General features: G+C 59.8%; 4 protein-coding genes across 5 annotated transcripts; all 4 read right to left on the bottom strand.

Annotated features, from left to right (window-relative positions):
* Positions 1-49: 49 nt before the first annotated feature.
* bicdl2l (bicaudal-D-related protein 2-like) lies at positions 50-2,976 on the bottom strand. Its single transcript, XM_089017245.1, has 6 exons — positions 2,271-2,976; positions 1,605-1,724; positions 1,360-1,527; positions 916-1,004; positions 724-844; positions 50-515 (listed from the first exon to the last, which is right to left on the bottom strand). The coding sequence occupies exons 1-6, from the start codon at positions 2,676-2,678 to the stop codon at positions 198-200; spliced, it is 1,224 nt and encodes a 407-aa protein (XP_088873371.1). The 5' UTR covers positions 2,679-2,976; the 3' UTR covers positions 50-197.
* A 1,028-nt stretch (positions 2,977-4,004) lies between these two features.
* Positions 4,005-7,518, bottom strand: cct6a (chaperonin containing TCP1, subunit 6A (zeta 1)). The gene is made up of 13 exons (XM_089017244.1): positions 7,322-7,518; positions 6,754-6,817; positions 6,484-6,618; positions 6,241-6,414; positions 6,070-6,173; positions 5,731-5,998; positions 5,440-5,522; positions 5,283-5,379; positions 5,057-5,204; positions 4,827-4,960; positions 4,466-4,571; positions 4,254-4,326; positions 4,005-4,189 (listed from the first exon to the last, which is right to left on the bottom strand). Exons 1-13 carry the CDS (start codon positions 7,456-7,458, stop codon positions 4,117-4,119), a joined length of 1,596 nt encoding a protein of 531 aa, XP_088873370.1. The 5' UTR covers positions 7,459-7,518; the 3' UTR covers positions 4,005-4,116.
* Positions 7,519-8,142: 624 nt separating this feature from the next.
* On the bottom strand, positions 8,143-11,156 carry LOC148886991 (protein NipSnap homolog 2-like). 2 transcript variants are annotated; one of them, XM_089017247.1, is made up of 10 exons: positions 11,006-11,156; positions 10,199-10,323; positions 10,068-10,113; positions 9,896-9,990; positions 9,594-9,664; positions 9,379-9,519; positions 9,273-9,304; positions 8,859-8,953; positions 8,682-8,765; positions 8,143-8,386 (listed from the first exon to the last, which is right to left on the bottom strand). In XM_089017247.1, the coding sequence occupies exons 1-10, from the start codon at positions 11,104-11,106 to the stop codon at positions 8,322-8,324; spliced, it is 855 nt and encodes a 284-aa protein (XP_088873373.1). In that variant the 5' UTR covers positions 11,107-11,156; the 3' UTR covers positions 8,143-8,321. The 2 variants fall into 2 exon arrangements, with proteins under 2 accessions (XP_088873373.1, XP_088873375.1); XM_089017249.1 differs by having other exon boundaries at positions 9,379-9,469.
* A 96-nt stretch (positions 11,157-11,252) lies between these two features.
* mrps17 (mitochondrial ribosomal protein S17) lies at positions 11,253-12,392 on the bottom strand. The gene is made up of 2 exons (XM_089017251.1): positions 12,044-12,392; positions 11,253-11,937 (listed from the first exon to the last, which is right to left on the bottom strand). Exons 1-2 carry the CDS (start codon positions 12,164-12,166, stop codon positions 11,626-11,628), a joined length of 435 nt encoding a protein of 144 aa, XP_088873377.1. The 5' UTR covers positions 12,167-12,392; the 3' UTR covers positions 11,253-11,625.
* Between the last annotated feature and the right edge of the window lie 2,695 nt (positions 12,393-15,087).

The raw sequence follows: 15,087 nt of genomic DNA, 5'->3' as shown, positions 1-15,087 counted from the left end.
GGCGCGCCCACGACGCTGGCGCAATTTGGCGAAGGAGACGAGAGGGCCATCGGGCGTGCCGGCTGGAGGCCTTTACTTCAGAGCAAAACACGTCCGTTGCGGCCCCCCCTCCCAAAAAAAGTCACTTTGACGTCCCTCTCAAGGTCTTCGGTGCCATCGGTGGAGGGTTGCCGATGAAGACATCGCGGGGGGGGGGGTCAGTCCAGCGAGACCACCTGGAAACCATCGTCGTCACGGCGACGGGGCCCCTCCACCCCCGCGCCGGCCCCGTTGCCCCTCTTCCACTTGTCCCTCCAAGTGGGCGCGGCCTGGGCGGGCGACGGCTGAGGCCGGCCAAAGGACTTTTGGGTGGGGCTGAGGCCGGGCGAGACGGGCGAGGCCACCGGGAAGCTGGCGGGCCGCTGAAGGGGGGCCTTGCTCCTCCTCAGGAGGCCCATGCGAGACGGCTTCTTCTGGCCCTGCTCCACCTGCTGCTGCAGGAGCAGCTGCTGCTGCAGCAGGAGCTGCATGTCCTCCTGCGACAACGACGGAAGGGCGAGAGGTGAAGGCGGGCGACGGGGGCCGGGCCACGCCCTGGCAAAAACCGAGGCGCCTTTGCTTTCCGGTCCCACCCGAGTCACCCGGGAGGCGCTTTGGGGGGCCCCCGTTTGGCCCAAAGTCTTTCCGAGACCCGTCTGCCTCTCCCGGCGGTGACCCCGACCCCGACGGACGACCCCGTCTCACCTTCCAGGCCTCCAGCTCCAGCGACAGCTCCAAGCGTTTCTGCGCCGCCTCGAGCAGCTGGTTGTTGAGCAGCATCATTTCCGACTTGCTGCGCAGGAGCTCCGCCTCCATGGCCTTCTTCCTGCGGCCAGCCGGCGCCACAAAAGAGGCGTCAGCCGCCACGCCCGACGGGCGAGCGTCGGGGCCACTCACTTGTCGATGGCGTCGTCTCGATCCCTCAGGGCCTGTTCCAGCAGGGCGCCGTCCGCCGCGGCGCCGCCCCCCGCCGACCTAAAGGCGTCCTGAGCGCAGCGCGTGACGTTAGACGGCGGCTTCAATCGCCCTTTCCCACCCGACATCTCGCCCGAGAGAAACAATCGACACAAGGAAAGGCGTCACGCGGTGCGCGTGTGCCAGCCGGTTTGTCCACTTTGCCGGCCGGGCGACATTCTCGCGGGTTGACGCGGCCCGCCTCTAATTTCCCCGTCGCGGGGCGATGAAAGGCTTTCGGATTCCGGTTCTCCCGCGCGCGCCCGCCGTCCTTTGACGTGGCCGGACAAACGTCGCTCTTTTGTTGCCATGACGACCAAAAGCGAGCGGCAAAAAAAAATGGGCGGAAAACCAAGAGGAAGCAGAAAAACGGGCGAGCGAGGGCACCTTTTTGGCGATGCCGCCGACGGCCATTTTGCGGGCGATGTCCTGCAGCTGGGCGAGGGCCACGTCCAGGCGCTTGCCTCCCGGGGGCGGCGGCTCCGGGGGGGCGGAGCCCGACTCGTCCGCCATCAGCCGCATCAGCCGCAAGATGGACAGCACCTCCTCCGTCACCTGGATGCGGTGCGGCACGTGCGGGCGTTTGCCGGGCGGGTGAGCGAGCGCCCCCCGGTGGCCCCCCGCCAGCTTACCCGCTCCCGGTCTTGACTCCATCCGGGTCCCTGTCGGCTCTCCTGCAGTTTGTCCACTTGGGCCTTCAGCTTGATGCTGCGCCTTCGCGACAGCTCCACCTCGCGCCGAACCTCCTTCAGCTGCAACGAGTCGGTGTCAGACGGGTGTCGGTACAGCGCAAAGACGGAAACCCGGTCCTGGGCCGGTTTCTTTCCCTCATTTTTTTTGCCACATTGTAGTTTTGTAGTTTTCCTCTCGGGGGCCTTTCGTGTCCTCCACATGTGACATAATAAATAACTCATTTTCAAATTGACTTTGATTTGCTTTGGCGGGCCGAATAAAATGAGGCGGCGGGCCACATTTGGCCCGCGGGCCTCGCCCCGTCGCGAGCCGTTTCAAGCCCTCGAGCATTTCATTCGGTCGCGACTTGGCGTTTGTGGCAATTTTGGTCGGCCTATTTGCAAACGAGGAAGTGAAGCGGAGCGCAAGGGCAACTTTGGACGCTCGGAATCGGTCCGTTGCCGCCACCGTGCGGGCGACTTTGGGACTTGCAACCAGTTCGAGTCCGGCAACGTTCCCAAACGGTGCCCGAAGCGAAAACCAAAACCTCTCGACCTCTCCCGTGTTGATTGGGGCAGGGGGGGGGGGGCGAGCGAGCTGATCTGGCGGCCATTTTGCGAGCCTACCGTGTCATTGACGTGCCCCAACGTCCTGCGCCTCCCGAGCGGGCGTCCGCCGTGGATGAGGTCGGGCAGGGTGACGAAGCTCCTCTGGAACGGCGAGTCGCCCCCGTCCGAGGCGGGAGACTCGGAGCGCCCCCGCGGCGGGGCTTCGTCGGCCCCGGAGCCGGAGGCGCCCCGCCCCCGCGGCGCCTCCCCCGGGCTCGCCCCGGCGAAGACGTCGGAGTCGCCGGCGTCGTCGTCCTCCGGCTCCGAGAGCGAGGCGGATCGGCGCGGCGGCGAGGCGGCCGGGCGTCCGGCGGACTTGGACGGCACCCTGCTAAGGGAGCTGTACAGCTGCTCGCTGGCGCTCAGGCGCGGACGCAAGCTGGCGTTGAGTTGGGCAAAGTCCCGGTCCTCTCCGCGGTCCTCCATCGCCGAGCCGAGCGAAGCGACGAGCAAGCAAAGTGAAAGAAAGCAAAGCAAAGCAAAGCAAAACTTCAAGTCGTGCCCGAGCTCTTCAAGAATGTCCCCAAACTCGTTCGGTCGCCGCCCAAGCGGAGCCTCGCCGCGCGGCCGCCGTCGTCACCTGCGGCGACGCACGCGCTTGACACGAGCAGCTCTTCGGCCACTTCGGAAGCGGCTTGAGTTCGACTGTGGCGATTTGATTTGGCAGGCGGGAAAGCTGCCAGACGGCCATGACAGCGCCCCGCACTCATCCAACACCTCATTCTGACGTGGCTTTTCAAAATAAAAGCCTGCAATGTCGCCCATCTTTTTGACCGCCACATCTGATGTATCATCAAACAAAATCATTGGGGGGAGGAGGGGGCGTCCTCTGAATAATAACAATAACAGTAATAAGAACAATAATAATCCATTTCTTTGAGAAATCTCTCAAGGCCACTTTACAGTCACGGGATCGTTTTTTCTGCGGGTGAGCAGAGGCAGCCACACGTACCCCAAAGTAACTCAAATAGAAAGCTAGCTCATTAGCTAACAGATACAGTCGCTAATAGAAAGCTACCTAGGTAGCTAAATGAGACATCAAATTCCACGCAATTATTTTGGGGTTGCTTAAAAAGCCACATTTTGACCACCAACGCAGCTCAAAGAAAGTTCTCTTGGCTTCTTTCTGAAATTGATTGAAGTGATTGGAAACAGAATAGAAAGGCCGATGACTTTAACTCATCACCGTCCGGCACATCGTTTATTCATTCGCCGCCTGTGAATGAAGGCCAACGCCTTCTCCCATCAACTTTTTGTTGCTACTTTGGCCGAGTGAAATGCGACGATTCCACTTTGGATTTGCCGTCGCGGCTCGCCCGACCGGCCGACCTTGAAGCAAGCTAAAAGCCCCTCCCTCGCGTTCCCGCCCCGAGGAGCTCCTTCGGCCAGACGATTCCACCGGCGCTGCAAGAAGGAGAGGTACCGCCGCTACCGACTGCTATCAAGCTTTGCAATTCTCGATGATAAAAACTAAGTGGACACTTGTGAATATGGCTTGATGCAATATATCGATGTGCCTTTTGTTGATACTTGCGCTATGTAGTTTTTTTTTTTTATGAAACGGTTTTGCACAGTATACAGTTGACATTTTATTTGGTTATGCTTAGACTTTTTGACCCCCAGCCCGTCCCCTTTCAATTGCCGCTGTGGACTGCAAATGTCCCCATTGTGGGACCAATAAAGCTTTTCTGATTCAAGTCTTTGCCCCCGCTTGAAACCAAGTCCAAGAATCGCCCAAGAAAGCAAGTGAGACACGCCAAAAACAAGTTTAATGGCTTTTCACCAAAAAGTGATCAACAAAGGTGATGCGGTCAAGACGAGCGAGCAAAGCTTGGCCAACTTGGAGTGCTTCTTGCGCTCAACTTTAACCCTTGAGGGACGACATTCCGGCCCGCATGATCTCGTCCACCAGCAGGATGTTGCTGGCAATCACCGTGCTGCACGCACGCGCGCACGTTAGCAAGAACCGAGACCTGCATGACGACAATGACGTTTGCTTACCAAGAGTGAAGAAGTTGCTTCTTGACGCTGTAGTTGTCCCACACGCCCGCCTCGCCCGCCACCATCGGCTCCCCTAAAACAACAAGCGCACGTTTGACATCGTTCGCACGAATGGGACGGGAGCGCTGGTCCCAAAATGGCCGTCGTCCCGTTGCCGCGAGAAACTCCAGCATTTGGACCCTTCGAGGTGAGCGGCGAGCGCCAAGCGTCACCTGTGCTGAGGTCCAGGCCCACCAGCTGACCGCCAGACTCTTTAAACTCCGTCTGCAGCTTCAGAAGCGTCTCCTGAGGGTCGTAGCCCGAGTTCTGGGCCAGAACCTGGCGCCACGCGGAGGGGAGAGGGTCGCCATTAAAAGGGACGGACGGCGGGCACGCGCCCGGACGCCCGCGCCGAATCCCCTCCCTCCAAAATCAACCTCAAAAGGCAGAGCGGGACAGCGAATCCGCAAGGACGTTCGTCGCGCCCGTTTGCCGTCACGTGGCCCGAAAGGGCAGGAAGTGATTTTGGAGGGAGGGTGCGACCGGTCCGTCCAGTGGGTTTGGACCGCGTCCCGCTTCCGCCCCGCGGCGCACCTTGGGGATGACGAGGAGGGCGTCGGCGAAGGCCTGCACGCCCAGCTGGGCGCGTCCCTTGACGCCCGCCTTGTGCTTGAGCAGCGCGTCCGCCAGGGCCACCTCCAAGGCGCCCGCGCCCGCCACCACGCAACCTGAGCGGCGACGCGGCGGGGAGAGAAAAAGGCGCCTTACTTCGGGGAGCGTTTGCGCGACCCCGGCGGGAGGATTTGCCGTCGGCGGCTTCTCACCGTCCTCAATGGCGTTCTTGACGGCGCGCAGGCCGTCCCTGACGGCGTCCTTGATCTGCGTCAGCGTGTGCTTGTTGGGCCCTTTGAGCAGCAGCGTGACCGAGCGCGGGTTGCCGCACTTTTCCACAAAGGTGAACTTTTCTTCGCCCTGAAAAGGGCGTCACCGTGAGAGGCGGGCGATAGGCGGGCGGTTGGCGCGCTTCAAGACGCCGGCGCGTCTCCTCACCAGCGTGTGCTCGTACACCAGGCCGGCGCGGCCCAAACAGTCGGGCGTCAAGTCGTCCAGCGAGTTCACGGCGACGCCGCCGCACGCCAGCGTCAGCCTGCCGCCAAAGACGAGTCAGAAAGGGCAAAGGGGGGGCGGGGCGAAGGCGAACTTTGACCTCTCCATGTTCCTCCTCTTGGCCCTGCGCAGCGCCACGATGCCCTCCTTGGCGAGGGCGTCCAGCGAGTAGGGGTCGATGCCCTGCGGCGCGAGAAGGCGCGGTCAAGGCGGGCCCGGCGTCGGCCATTGTGGCGATGCGCCGAATACGCGTCGGGGGACGGAGGGGCCCCCGCGCGCAGAGGTGCGCGTCACGCTTGCTCTGGCACGCTCAGGTGAGCGGGCGGCGTCACGGGGACGGCGCCGCCCGGGTGTTCGCCGTGCCGACGGGCGGCTCGGCGGGCCGACTCACCTTCTGGTTGATGAGCACGAAGCCGCCGCCGTCGGGGCAGACGCGCTTCTTGAGCTCCACGATCTTGCGCACGCGCTCGGCGATGAACTTCCTCTCGGCCGCCACAAACTGCTCGCGTTCTTGGGCGCTCTTGTAGAAGAAGCCCGAGTTGACCTCCGTCTTCTCGTACTCCAGCGACACGTTGCAGGTCAGCACCAGGGCGTCCTCCACGCGCTTCTTCATGTCCGGGTGGCGGGCGCCGTGGTCCAGGACCAGGCCTCGGATCAGCCTGGCGAGGGACATCAGGCCAGGCGTCAGGCGTCGGGCGTCAGGCCCCGCCCCCCCCCGCCGCCCACTCACTGCGTGTCGCAGTCCGTCTTGTGTTTCATCTCCACGATCTCCACCATGTACAAGTCGATGGGCTCGTCGGGCCTGGCGACGGTCAGCACGGCGTCCACCACCGCCTGCAAAACACGCGCGGCGTCACGGTCGACCCGACGGGAACGCGGGCGGGCGCGCAGCCACGGCCACCTCGGTGAGGAGGTCAGCCAGCTCGGCGTGGACTTTGGTCCGCAGGGAGGTCCGGGCCACGTCCAGCAAGGTCCGCCTATCGGCGGGCCGCGTCACCTTCACCTCCTCCAGCACGGCCAGCGCCTTCTCCTTGGCCGCGTCGAAGCCCTCCGCCACGATCCTCGGGTGGAGGCCCTGACGGGGACGCGTCGGCCGTTAGCGCCGAGGGACGGACGGCGAGGGACGGACGGACGGACGGGCCACCTCGGACACGTAGAGGTCGGCCTGCTTGAGGAGCTCCCCGATGATGAGCACGTTGGAGGTGGTGCCGTCGCCCGTGATGTCATCCTGGGCCGTGGCCACCTTGGCGATGAGCGACGCCGTCGGGTGCTGGATTTGCTGACGCGAGCAAAGGGAAGAGAGGACGCAGGAAAAGGTCCCCATTGGAGTGCAATTAACGAATAAAGGTTTGGTCCTGATTGCGGAGACGCTGACGTTGCCCGGAGATGTGCTCCTTTTCGGCAAGCAACTTACCATTTCGTGAAGGAGGACGTTTCCGTCTTTGGTCAGCTTGATGTCTCCCGCTCCAGAAACGAGCCTGCGACACATCCGCAGAGCTGCGGCTTAACCTTCGGAGAGCCAAAATGGCTCCAAAAACGTTTTCGCGACGACGCCTTTTCGATCCGTCCGATCCGTCCCGTCCGCTCGTTGTTCCAAACACATTTCTACGTCTTATTTCCGATACATCCCCCCCCCCCCTTCACCCCCGGGATGCTCGATTCGAAGGTTGAGGAATTGCTCCTCGCTGGTTCCGATGATGAGGCTAACTGGGCGGGGAGGCAACGTGCGCAGGCACGGGGTTAGCGTTGTTAGCATTAGCTAAGCGAGGCCGGCAACGATCGACAAAAAATAACAAATAAAGCGGCCAACATGGCGGGGAAAAATGTACATTTGACGTAAATGTCCTGGCCACCGCCGGAACGAAGCGCCCAAGGAGCAAGCGTTCAATCGGCGACGCCATTTAGCGCTTTCTTAGCTCGGGCTAGCATCGAGCGGCCGCCGCCAACCCCCTAAAAAAAGGCCCCGAAGCCTCGCTACCTACATCTTCATGGTGCCTTTGGGTCCCAGGTTGCTCTTGAGGACGTCCTGGAGGCCCCTGGCCGCGCTGATGTTGACGGCAAGGGCGGCCTGCGCGCGGGCCACCTCCGCCTTGGGGTTGAGAGCTTTCACGGCGGCCATGGCGACTGGACGACGAGGCGAAGTCGCGAGACAGGCGAGCGAAGAAAGAACCGGAAGCTTCCCGGGGCGGCCGCGCGCGCCTCGGTGACGCGTTCGAGAGACGCGCTGACGCTCGGACGTTCCGGCGCCCCCTTCGCGGAACGCGGCGGGGCTCGGACATTCTGCCGTCTCGCCGCTCCTTTTTCACCTTTCGGGCGGGACTTGGACTTTTTTCATTTGGCGTTTGTTGCCGTGTGGATCCTCGTTGCTCTCGCCGCCGCCGCCGCCGCTTGTTTCAAAGTGGCCAAAAAATCCCATTTGGACGAAAGCAAAGAGAAATCTGCTGCGCATTCTTCAAGGCGCAACCATAGACGTATATATATATACGTCTATGGTTGTATATGGTTGTAATATATCCCTACTGTCCAGATGTGGCGGTGCCAGACTCTGCTCTGATAGGTCGCTGCTCTTAGGTTGGGGGCGACTGGCCCGATTGCCCCGTTTGCTCTGGTATCACCTCATCGGCATTATGTTGCCTAAGAAGTCTGTTGCAGGAAGCCTCTTGGCTAAGAAGCCAAACGTCCGACACCTTGAAAGCAGTCGAGATGACGGCTGAAGAAACCTTGTCGCGGACGGACGGACGGACGGATGGACGGACGGCCCACTCCTGTAGCACCGAGCGCTTACACAGACGTCAAACATCAATCGGCAAGCCACATTGTTTATTTTCCCCGTCGTTCATTCATTTGACAAATCAATCAAGTTAATCAGCGAGCATTTGTGGGCGAGTCGGCTGAGGTTAGCGCGGCGACGGCGCTCTTCACGCCGCACGCCAAGTCCGGCGGGCTCCTCCTTTTCCTCGATGGCTCACGCGGCGGCAGGACTTATTTCAAAGGCGAATTCTTCAAGGGGATCATCACGCGGGACTCCATGTGCTGGATGAGCGGCACTACAAGGGAACAACCACGCCACGCGCGACGTTTAGTCATAAAAACAATCGTAATTTGGTTTTCTTCCCCCAAAAAGTAAACATCACTGTAAAGAAATAAACGGCTTGGTTATTTTGTTCACTCATTTTGGGAGAATTGCTTCGCATTGTGGCTGCCGCTGCTCACCCGCAGAAAAACCGTGACTGTGACTGTCAAGTGACCTTGAGAGTTTTGAAAGGCGCTTAGAAATCAAATGAAATGAAATGCATGATGACGATGATGCTAAATGGGGTGGGTGATGGATTGGGGGCCAACCTGTGTAGTAGACCACCTCGTCCCAGCCTTCTCGCTGCCAGGCGGCGTTTCGGATGTTTTCTCTGGACTGCAGATCCTTGTAGGCTGGAAAAGAATCCCCGAGGTGAGACGCTGGCTCGCTGGCTCGCTGGCTCGCTGGCTCGCTGGCGGGATCCGAACCCGCAAGCCAAAACTCACCCCACAAGTGGTGAACTTGGTACAAACTTCCGATCTGCGAGAAGAACCCTCCCACGGCTTCCTGGTTCTGCTGGCGGATCTCGATGGCGCGCGCCCTGCGGGGACGAGCGGCAGACGCCGGACGCTCGCTTTCACGCCAAGCCGTCGGACGCGAGTCGGCGCGACCGTCGCTCGTCTGCGCCGCACGTCGTGATTTCGAGCGGCCCGCATTTAGGACGCAAAGTCCTCACGTGGGATTCAAAGAGGCGCGGCCACCTACGTGCGCGCGCACGCACGCGGCGGCCATTCCCTTTGTCTTTCTTGCTCGCGGCCGCAGGAAAACAACAATCAAAGGCGTTTGGTGACGCCGACGACCGGCAGCCGCCAAACCCGGAAAGGCAAAGAGGCGGGGCCCCGCCGGCGGTCCGCACTCACCAGTAGTTGCCCCACTCGATCATGGTGCCGGGCTGCGAGACGCGCAAGAGGGCGGGGCGTCAGAAGGGGCACGCCGGCGAGGGGCGGGCGGGCGCGGCGCGCTTACCCGCAGCTGGTAGGATCGGAGCTCGTAGACGTTGGGGCCGGCGCGGGGAAGCGGCTCGTTCCAGAAGCTGAACTCCAGCAGCAGCTGATTCCTGCGGGACAGCAACATCTTGCCGCGCTCCCGCCGGTAATCCGCAAACATCTGGCGGGCGGCGCGTCACGTCACGTCACGTCACGTCACGTCGCGTCGCGTCAAGGCGGCGAAGGCAGCCTTACCCGGTTCTGCCGCAGTTGGCTCATGACTCGGGTGAGGGCCGGGTAACCTCCTCGATATCTCCACAGGTGCACTGCAACAGGCATCGCGCTCAACGTTCACCCGGCCGCGCTGGCTAGGAGCTAGCGGGCTAGCGGGCCACTTTGCCAGGCCAAGCGGACAGCGCGCCTCCATTCGTGTTCCATCAAGGCGACATAATCCCAATTGCCCGTTTGGTGTCGTGAGAGCGCACCGGACGTCTATCGACGGAGGAAATGCGGGGGGGGGGGGGGGAGTGGTGGAAACGCGGGTGTTGCCTTCTGACCTGCCTGGTCCTGCTCTCCGTACCACGTGTTCCACGTGCCGACAAGCTCGCACGGGTATTCCGGGTCGTCGTGGATGGAAGGCAGCACGCTCTCACTGCGGACGCAAGCGGACGCGAGGAGCGGTCGAGCGGAGTCCGGACCCCCGCGCGCCGGCGACCGCTCGGACCTTACCACAGCCGGTTGTAGTCTTCCAGGCACTCGGGCTTCACGTTGTGAACTGCCGCAAAAAAAACAAAAAAAGGGCGTCGGAGTGAGGAAGTGGCCGAGAGGGCCGGAGTGGCCGAGAGTGGCCGAGCACTCACACTGGATCTTGTAGAGGTTGTCGTCTTCCTTTTTGGCCAGCAGGTGCGAGTGGGCGTCCTTGCGCGGGTCCACCTTCCTCACAAACAGAGACTTGAACCAGCTGTCCGGCAGCCCCGACGACCGCCTGGCGCACGCAAACACACGAGCGGCAAAATAAACGCGGACGCTCTCGACGAGCGTTTTTCGCCAGAACAATAAGAAGCCGTTTCATTGATCGGCGCCTTTCAAAGCTCTCAAGGACACTTGACAGTCACGGGATTATTTTTTTCTATGAGTGAGCAGCGCCAGCAAGTAACAAAGTAAAATAAATACGTATGACATTAAAATCGGTATATTTTGTGTAGTTTGAAGGCTCATTTGGTAGAAATTATGTCTTAAGGGGACCTGGGAACGGATGAATGTCATTTTGAACGGTTTCTTATGGGAAATAAATGTTTGGCGGGCGAACTTTTCGCACTTTCTGGCAAGCAATGAAGTTCGTCGGCTCCGACTCATCAACAAACTTGACACTTTGTCGAGTTCGACTCGAGTCGAAGAGCGTCGCCGCGCGCGTCCCGATTTCGACCTTGAACGGGATTTGGGAGCGTCCGATCGTGGCGCGGGTCTTAATAGCCGAAGCGCCTTTGACTTCACCGAGAAAATCCACGGCGGCCATTTGACGTCGCGCGTTAGCGAGCGTCACTCGCGTCCTCGGCGGCAGCCGCCGAAGCTAGCCTTAGCCTAGCCAGTTAGCACCTCGCCGAAGTTTGACGTTTCAAGTGACAAATCGCGAGCGTGCGCCGACGGCGGACGAGAGCGAAAGTCACCTGACGGAAGGCCCGAAGCGTCCGCCGGCGGCGACGCTTTGTTGCGAGCGTTTGACGCTCGTCGACCATTTGGGCGCCGTGAGAAGGACTCGCGCCGCCATCTTGCTCGAGGCAGACGGACGGAAGCTCGCTCGGACCAAAAGTCGACGAGTGACGGTTAACTTGGCTCCATAAAGCGGAGCAAACAAATGGATTGGAAATGATGTGTTTCAATTCTGTTTTCTCTCTCGAATCGATTGAATTAAAGAACATTTGACACACTTTATTAGCCCTCGTCAGCGTGATGTCAAATTCCTTGTGTGTTCTACATACTTGGCAATAAAGATGATTCTGATTCTGAACATGCAAAAAAGGAGCCGGTTGCGGTTTTTTTAATGTGAAATCAGCGTGAATTATTGTGGCAAAAGTTCACGGCCTCTCAGAAACGTCCCGTTGTGGATGAAAAGGAGTTTGGGAGCAGCTCCAAATGGCGAGCACAGCATGCCGTCGTGGTTTCAAGCATTGCCTTGGAATCCCGAGTCGCTTTTCCCCTCGGCTGACTTGACGCTTGTCGGTGGCGGGAATGCTTCTTGGTCCACGCGCGGCGTGTTCTTTGCCCGCCCGGGTCACCAGGCGGCGCTTCACCAAACCTCCTTCGAACCTTCGGAACCCGACGAGTCTCCGGCGATGTTCAAGCTTCGGACTTTGCGGGCCAAGGCGTCGTGGTCGTCGGCGGCGCGAAGGTCGTCCAGCGGCTCCAGGAAGTGGACGCCGGCCACGCGCTTGCCCGTCAGAGGGTCGACGCCGCGACCCACCCGGTGGACCACCTGGGCCAGCTCGTGCTTGACGCGCTTGGCGCGCGGCTCGCCCAGCGCCTTGAGCAGCACCACGTCGCCCACCGCGCACCGCTGCTGCGCGTCGTGCGCAAAGTACGTCTTCCTCTTGTTGTAGTACTGCGTCACGGCGGGACCCGCGGGTGACAGACAAGGTGACAACAACAACAACAATAAGGCCGCCGTTCGTTTATCTCTACGTGCGTGTGCGCGCGCGTCTCTTTACCTTGAGCAGGTAGGGGTCCAGCACGAGCCTGGTGACGCGCACTTTGGCTGTCTTGGCCATTTTGGTTCCGATCACTCTGCCGATGATCCACTTGGCGTGCACGGACGCCTGCTTGGCCGCCATTCTTTTCGCTCGAGCCAAAGTCGGCCGTAGGTGGCCTCAGAGGCGACGCGACGCGCTAAAGCTAGGCCGCCGAGACTTTCAAGTGCCCGGATCTTAACCTCGGTACCGAACTCTCGACGCGCGGAGCAAACGGACGATGAGGGTTGCTCCGAGGTCAAAGCGCACGCCGCCGACGAGACGTTCGCTCTGTTGCGGCTCGCGTTGCCGAGCGCGTCCCGCTTTGATGACGTCACGACGGCAAAGGGAAAGGGACAAACTCTCCTTACAGTGAAAAATCAGAATCAGAATCCCTTTATTCGTCCCGCAATGGGGAAATTTGCAGTCCACAGCAGCAATTGAAGAGGGATGGGGTGGGAGTGAAAGGATAGAAATCAAGATATTCTAAGCATAACAAAATAAAAATGTCAACTGTATACTGTGCAAAAACCGTATAAACAAGACTGTACATAGTGCAGAATCAAGAAAAAAGCGTCCCCTTGTTTCCGTGTATCGCCAGGATCGCCGACACGTTCTCAGCAACACGTCAGTTGAAGGCGAGCGCTGCTTGCTTGCTTGCTGGTGACAAGCAAAGCAAAAAAAAGAGCGCGCCGTTGCCATCTTTGGATCGATTTGACGCATTGATAAGAGCAGAAGTCGTCTTGCCTTTGAATGACGCGTGAAAGGTGAAACGAGGGGGGCGACCTCGTCTTGCACGCTGCGTCTCGGCATTTTCTTGCCAGGGTTGTGGCAAAAGTGGCAAATGGGCATCAATGCGCCACAGTGAGGCCGGCCGGCCCGCCCACAGGAAGTGGAGCGTCAAACTTCCTGTCATTTTGTTGCCAGGGTTGTGGGAAAAGTGGCAAATAACAATAATCCATTTGATTTCTAAGCGCCTTTCAAAACTCTCAAGGTCACAGGATCAGTTTTTTGGGTTGTTCACTCAAGCCAAAAGTAACTCAAATGGAAAGCTAGCTAGCCAATAGCTAGCCAGCCAGCTAGATAGCTCTGTAGCTAATAGCTAGTTATATAGCCGCCCAGGGAGCTAGATAGCAAATAGCTAGCCAGCTAAAAAAATGAAGAAGTATTCAGAGTAAATGGCGATTTCATCCCTTTGCCCTTTCCCTCCTGCCCCCGATTGTAATTATCTTCACAGAGCCGAGAAGCTCCAAGTACAAGCGACACTTTTTGATGAAGACGACCATCGTGGCAAAGGTCGAGGCCTCCCAGTGAGGCGGGCGGGCAGACAGGAAGTGGAGCGTCACACTTCCCGCTTGGGGGCTCGTTCGCCCGCCAGCCAAACGTTTGCTATTTAAGGTCAAGAGCGCGGCGCCAAGTCCTCGCACCCTCGGCCGGCCCGGCTCCTTCCTTCCTTTTCTACGAGCTCAGTGGCGCAATGGAGCGCACCGTGACTCCTTCGTATTTCACACGGCTGCCTCGTATCAAATGCGACCCACGTCATCTCTTGGCTGACGCGCGCGGTGCAAATATTTGCCAAGCGTGTGACTTCACCTCCAGGTTCTGTTTTCAATGACCACATGGCAAACTTCTTATCGTGCGTCTGCTCCGACAACATTTTTCTTGGGCGTCACCTGTCAAGAGGCCGCCGGCAACGAGCAGCTGGCACTGATTCAGCGCCCACGGATGACGAAAATCCATCACGTCAAAGCTGAAAGGTAAGCAGAGCTGCGGCATCGGCCCAAACCTCAGCAAAAGGTCGGAGCGCTGAAACCGGGGCTTTGTCCGCGCACAAACCGCACTCGTGCCAGCCGTCGTCTGCCGATGTCATCGCGTGACATCATCCGCAGGCGCTCATCCATCATTCGGGTCGGGCTGCCGTCAAAAAGCTTCGAGCTAGACAAACGGGCTGTCGGACGGGCCGGGTGCCGTTGCCGTGACGACGACCCATCGGAACGGAGAGCCCAAAGTCCAGAAGACCCGGCCGGACGAAAGTCGGCGATGAGAATGACGTCTGAAAAAAAAAAGGCAGGCGGAGGGTGCGCGCGCGCGTCTACGGTTGCTGAATGGAAGTGGGCCGGCGGCGGAGTCGCTTCGCCGTCTTTCCTGGCGGCGCACAAAAACTAATATTGTGCAGAGCAAGTGAGCCCCCCGCTGCAGACGGCCAAACAGGACCGACGCCCCCCCCCAACGTGTTTACAGAGTGTGGTCATCGCGCGCGCTGGCCAGCTCAGTTGTCGGCCCCTTCAACAGAAAGCGCCGCTTGTTATGAGGCAAAACACAACAAAACAAAACCTTCAGATTGGACCAAAGGCTTTCGGGGCCTCTCCGATGACACAAAGGAAGCAGCTGCCATCAGGACGCGCGAGTGGACGTGGGGGTCGGATTGCGGTCGACGGCGGGACCGCAACTAGCGCTTCTTTCAAGAATCTAACAAGCCAAGCGGGACGCGCGCTCCAGCGGCCCGGTCCGAGAGGCCGCAAGCAGGCGGCGGCCATCAGGCCATCATCCGCCGGGCGCAAGGGCCTTCCTTCGCTCGTCCGCGGGTGCGACCGGGACCTTTTCCAGATGGTCGCTCCCCCTTTTCAAGACCGACGCCATTGAAAAGGACAAAAAGCCATCGTCGGAACGGGCAAAGTTCCAAGCGGAACCTCCGTCGGCGTCGAAGGCGGCGCCGGGCGTCATGTTGCCGCTGCAAATATTGTCCCACTCCGGACGGCTTATTATTGTTGTTGTTAGCATGTTGCTAAGCTCCCGCAGCGTGATTGATGTTGTTGCTCCGCGTGAATCATGCCACTTTCCAGCCTGCGTCATGGCGTCCTCGCCAATGTCACTTTCCTGTTGACCCCCCTCTCCACAGTTGAGCCTGAACCCGACGCCGGGTCGCCAGTGGACCCGAGTGGACTTGATTGACACTTGGAGCGCCGGAGAGACTCAAAGAGCTCAAAGTGAAGCAAGCGTGCAGACGTCCAGAAAAAAGGCGGCGC

This window comes from Hippocampus bargibanti, linkage group LG16 (genome assembly GCF_051943395.1).
Source record: "Hippocampus bargibanti isolate YZ-2025 linkage group LG16, ASM5194339v1, whole genome shotgun sequence".
Classification (NCBI taxonomy): Eukaryota; Metazoa; Chordata; class Actinopteri; order Syngnathiformes; family Syngnathidae; genus Hippocampus; species Hippocampus bargibanti.
This window is presented reverse-complemented; position numbering and strand designations above follow the sequence as displayed.

Bases quoted from the DNA above. Each gene is read 5' to 3' on its own strand.
- bicdl2l (XM_089017245.1), bottom strand. From the start codon at position 2,678: ATGGAGGACCGCGGAGAGGACCGGGACTTTGCCCAACTCAACGCCAGC. The intron at 1,725-2,270 runs GTAGGCTCGCAA...GACTCGTTGCAG, and splicing joins TGGGGCACGTCAATGACACG to CTGAAGGAGGTTCGGCGCGA. The intron at 516-723 runs GTGAGACGGGGT...TCGTTGTCGCAG, and splicing joins TGGAGCTGGAGGCCTGGAAG to GAGGACATGCAGCTCCTGCT.
- cct6a (XM_089017244.1), bottom strand. From the start codon at position 7,458: ATGGCCGCCGTGAAAGCTCTCAACCCCAAGGCGGAGGTGGCCCGCGCG. The intron at 4,572-4,826 runs GTGCGCCGCGGG...GCGTGGCGCCAG, and splicing joins CCCTCCTCGTCATCCCCAAG to GTTCTGGCCCAGAACTCGGG. The intron at 4,190-4,253 runs GTAAGCAAACGT...GCGTGCGTGCAG, and splicing joins AAGCAACTTCTTCACTCTTG to CACGGTGATTGCCAGCAACA.
- LOC148886991 (XM_089017247.1), bottom strand. From the start codon at position 11,106: ATGGCGGCGCGAGTCCTTCTCACGGCGCCCAAATGGTCGACGAGCGTC. The intron at 9,520-9,593 runs GTAAGGCTGCCT...GCCGCCCGCCAG, and splicing joins GCCAACTGCGGCAGAACCGG to ATGTTTGCGGATTACCGGCG. The intron at 9,305-9,378 runs GTAAGCGCGCCG...CGCGTCTCGCAG, and splicing joins TCCGATCCTACCAGCTGCGG to CCCGGCACCATGATCGAGTG.
- mrps17 (XM_089017251.1), bottom strand. From the start codon at position 12,166: ATGGCGGCCAAGCAGGCGTCCGTGCACGCCAAGTGGATCATCGGCAGA. The intron at 11,938-12,043 runs GTAAAGAGACGC...GCCGTGACGCAG, and splicing joins TGGACCCCTACCTGCTCAAG to TACTACAACAAGAGGAAGAC.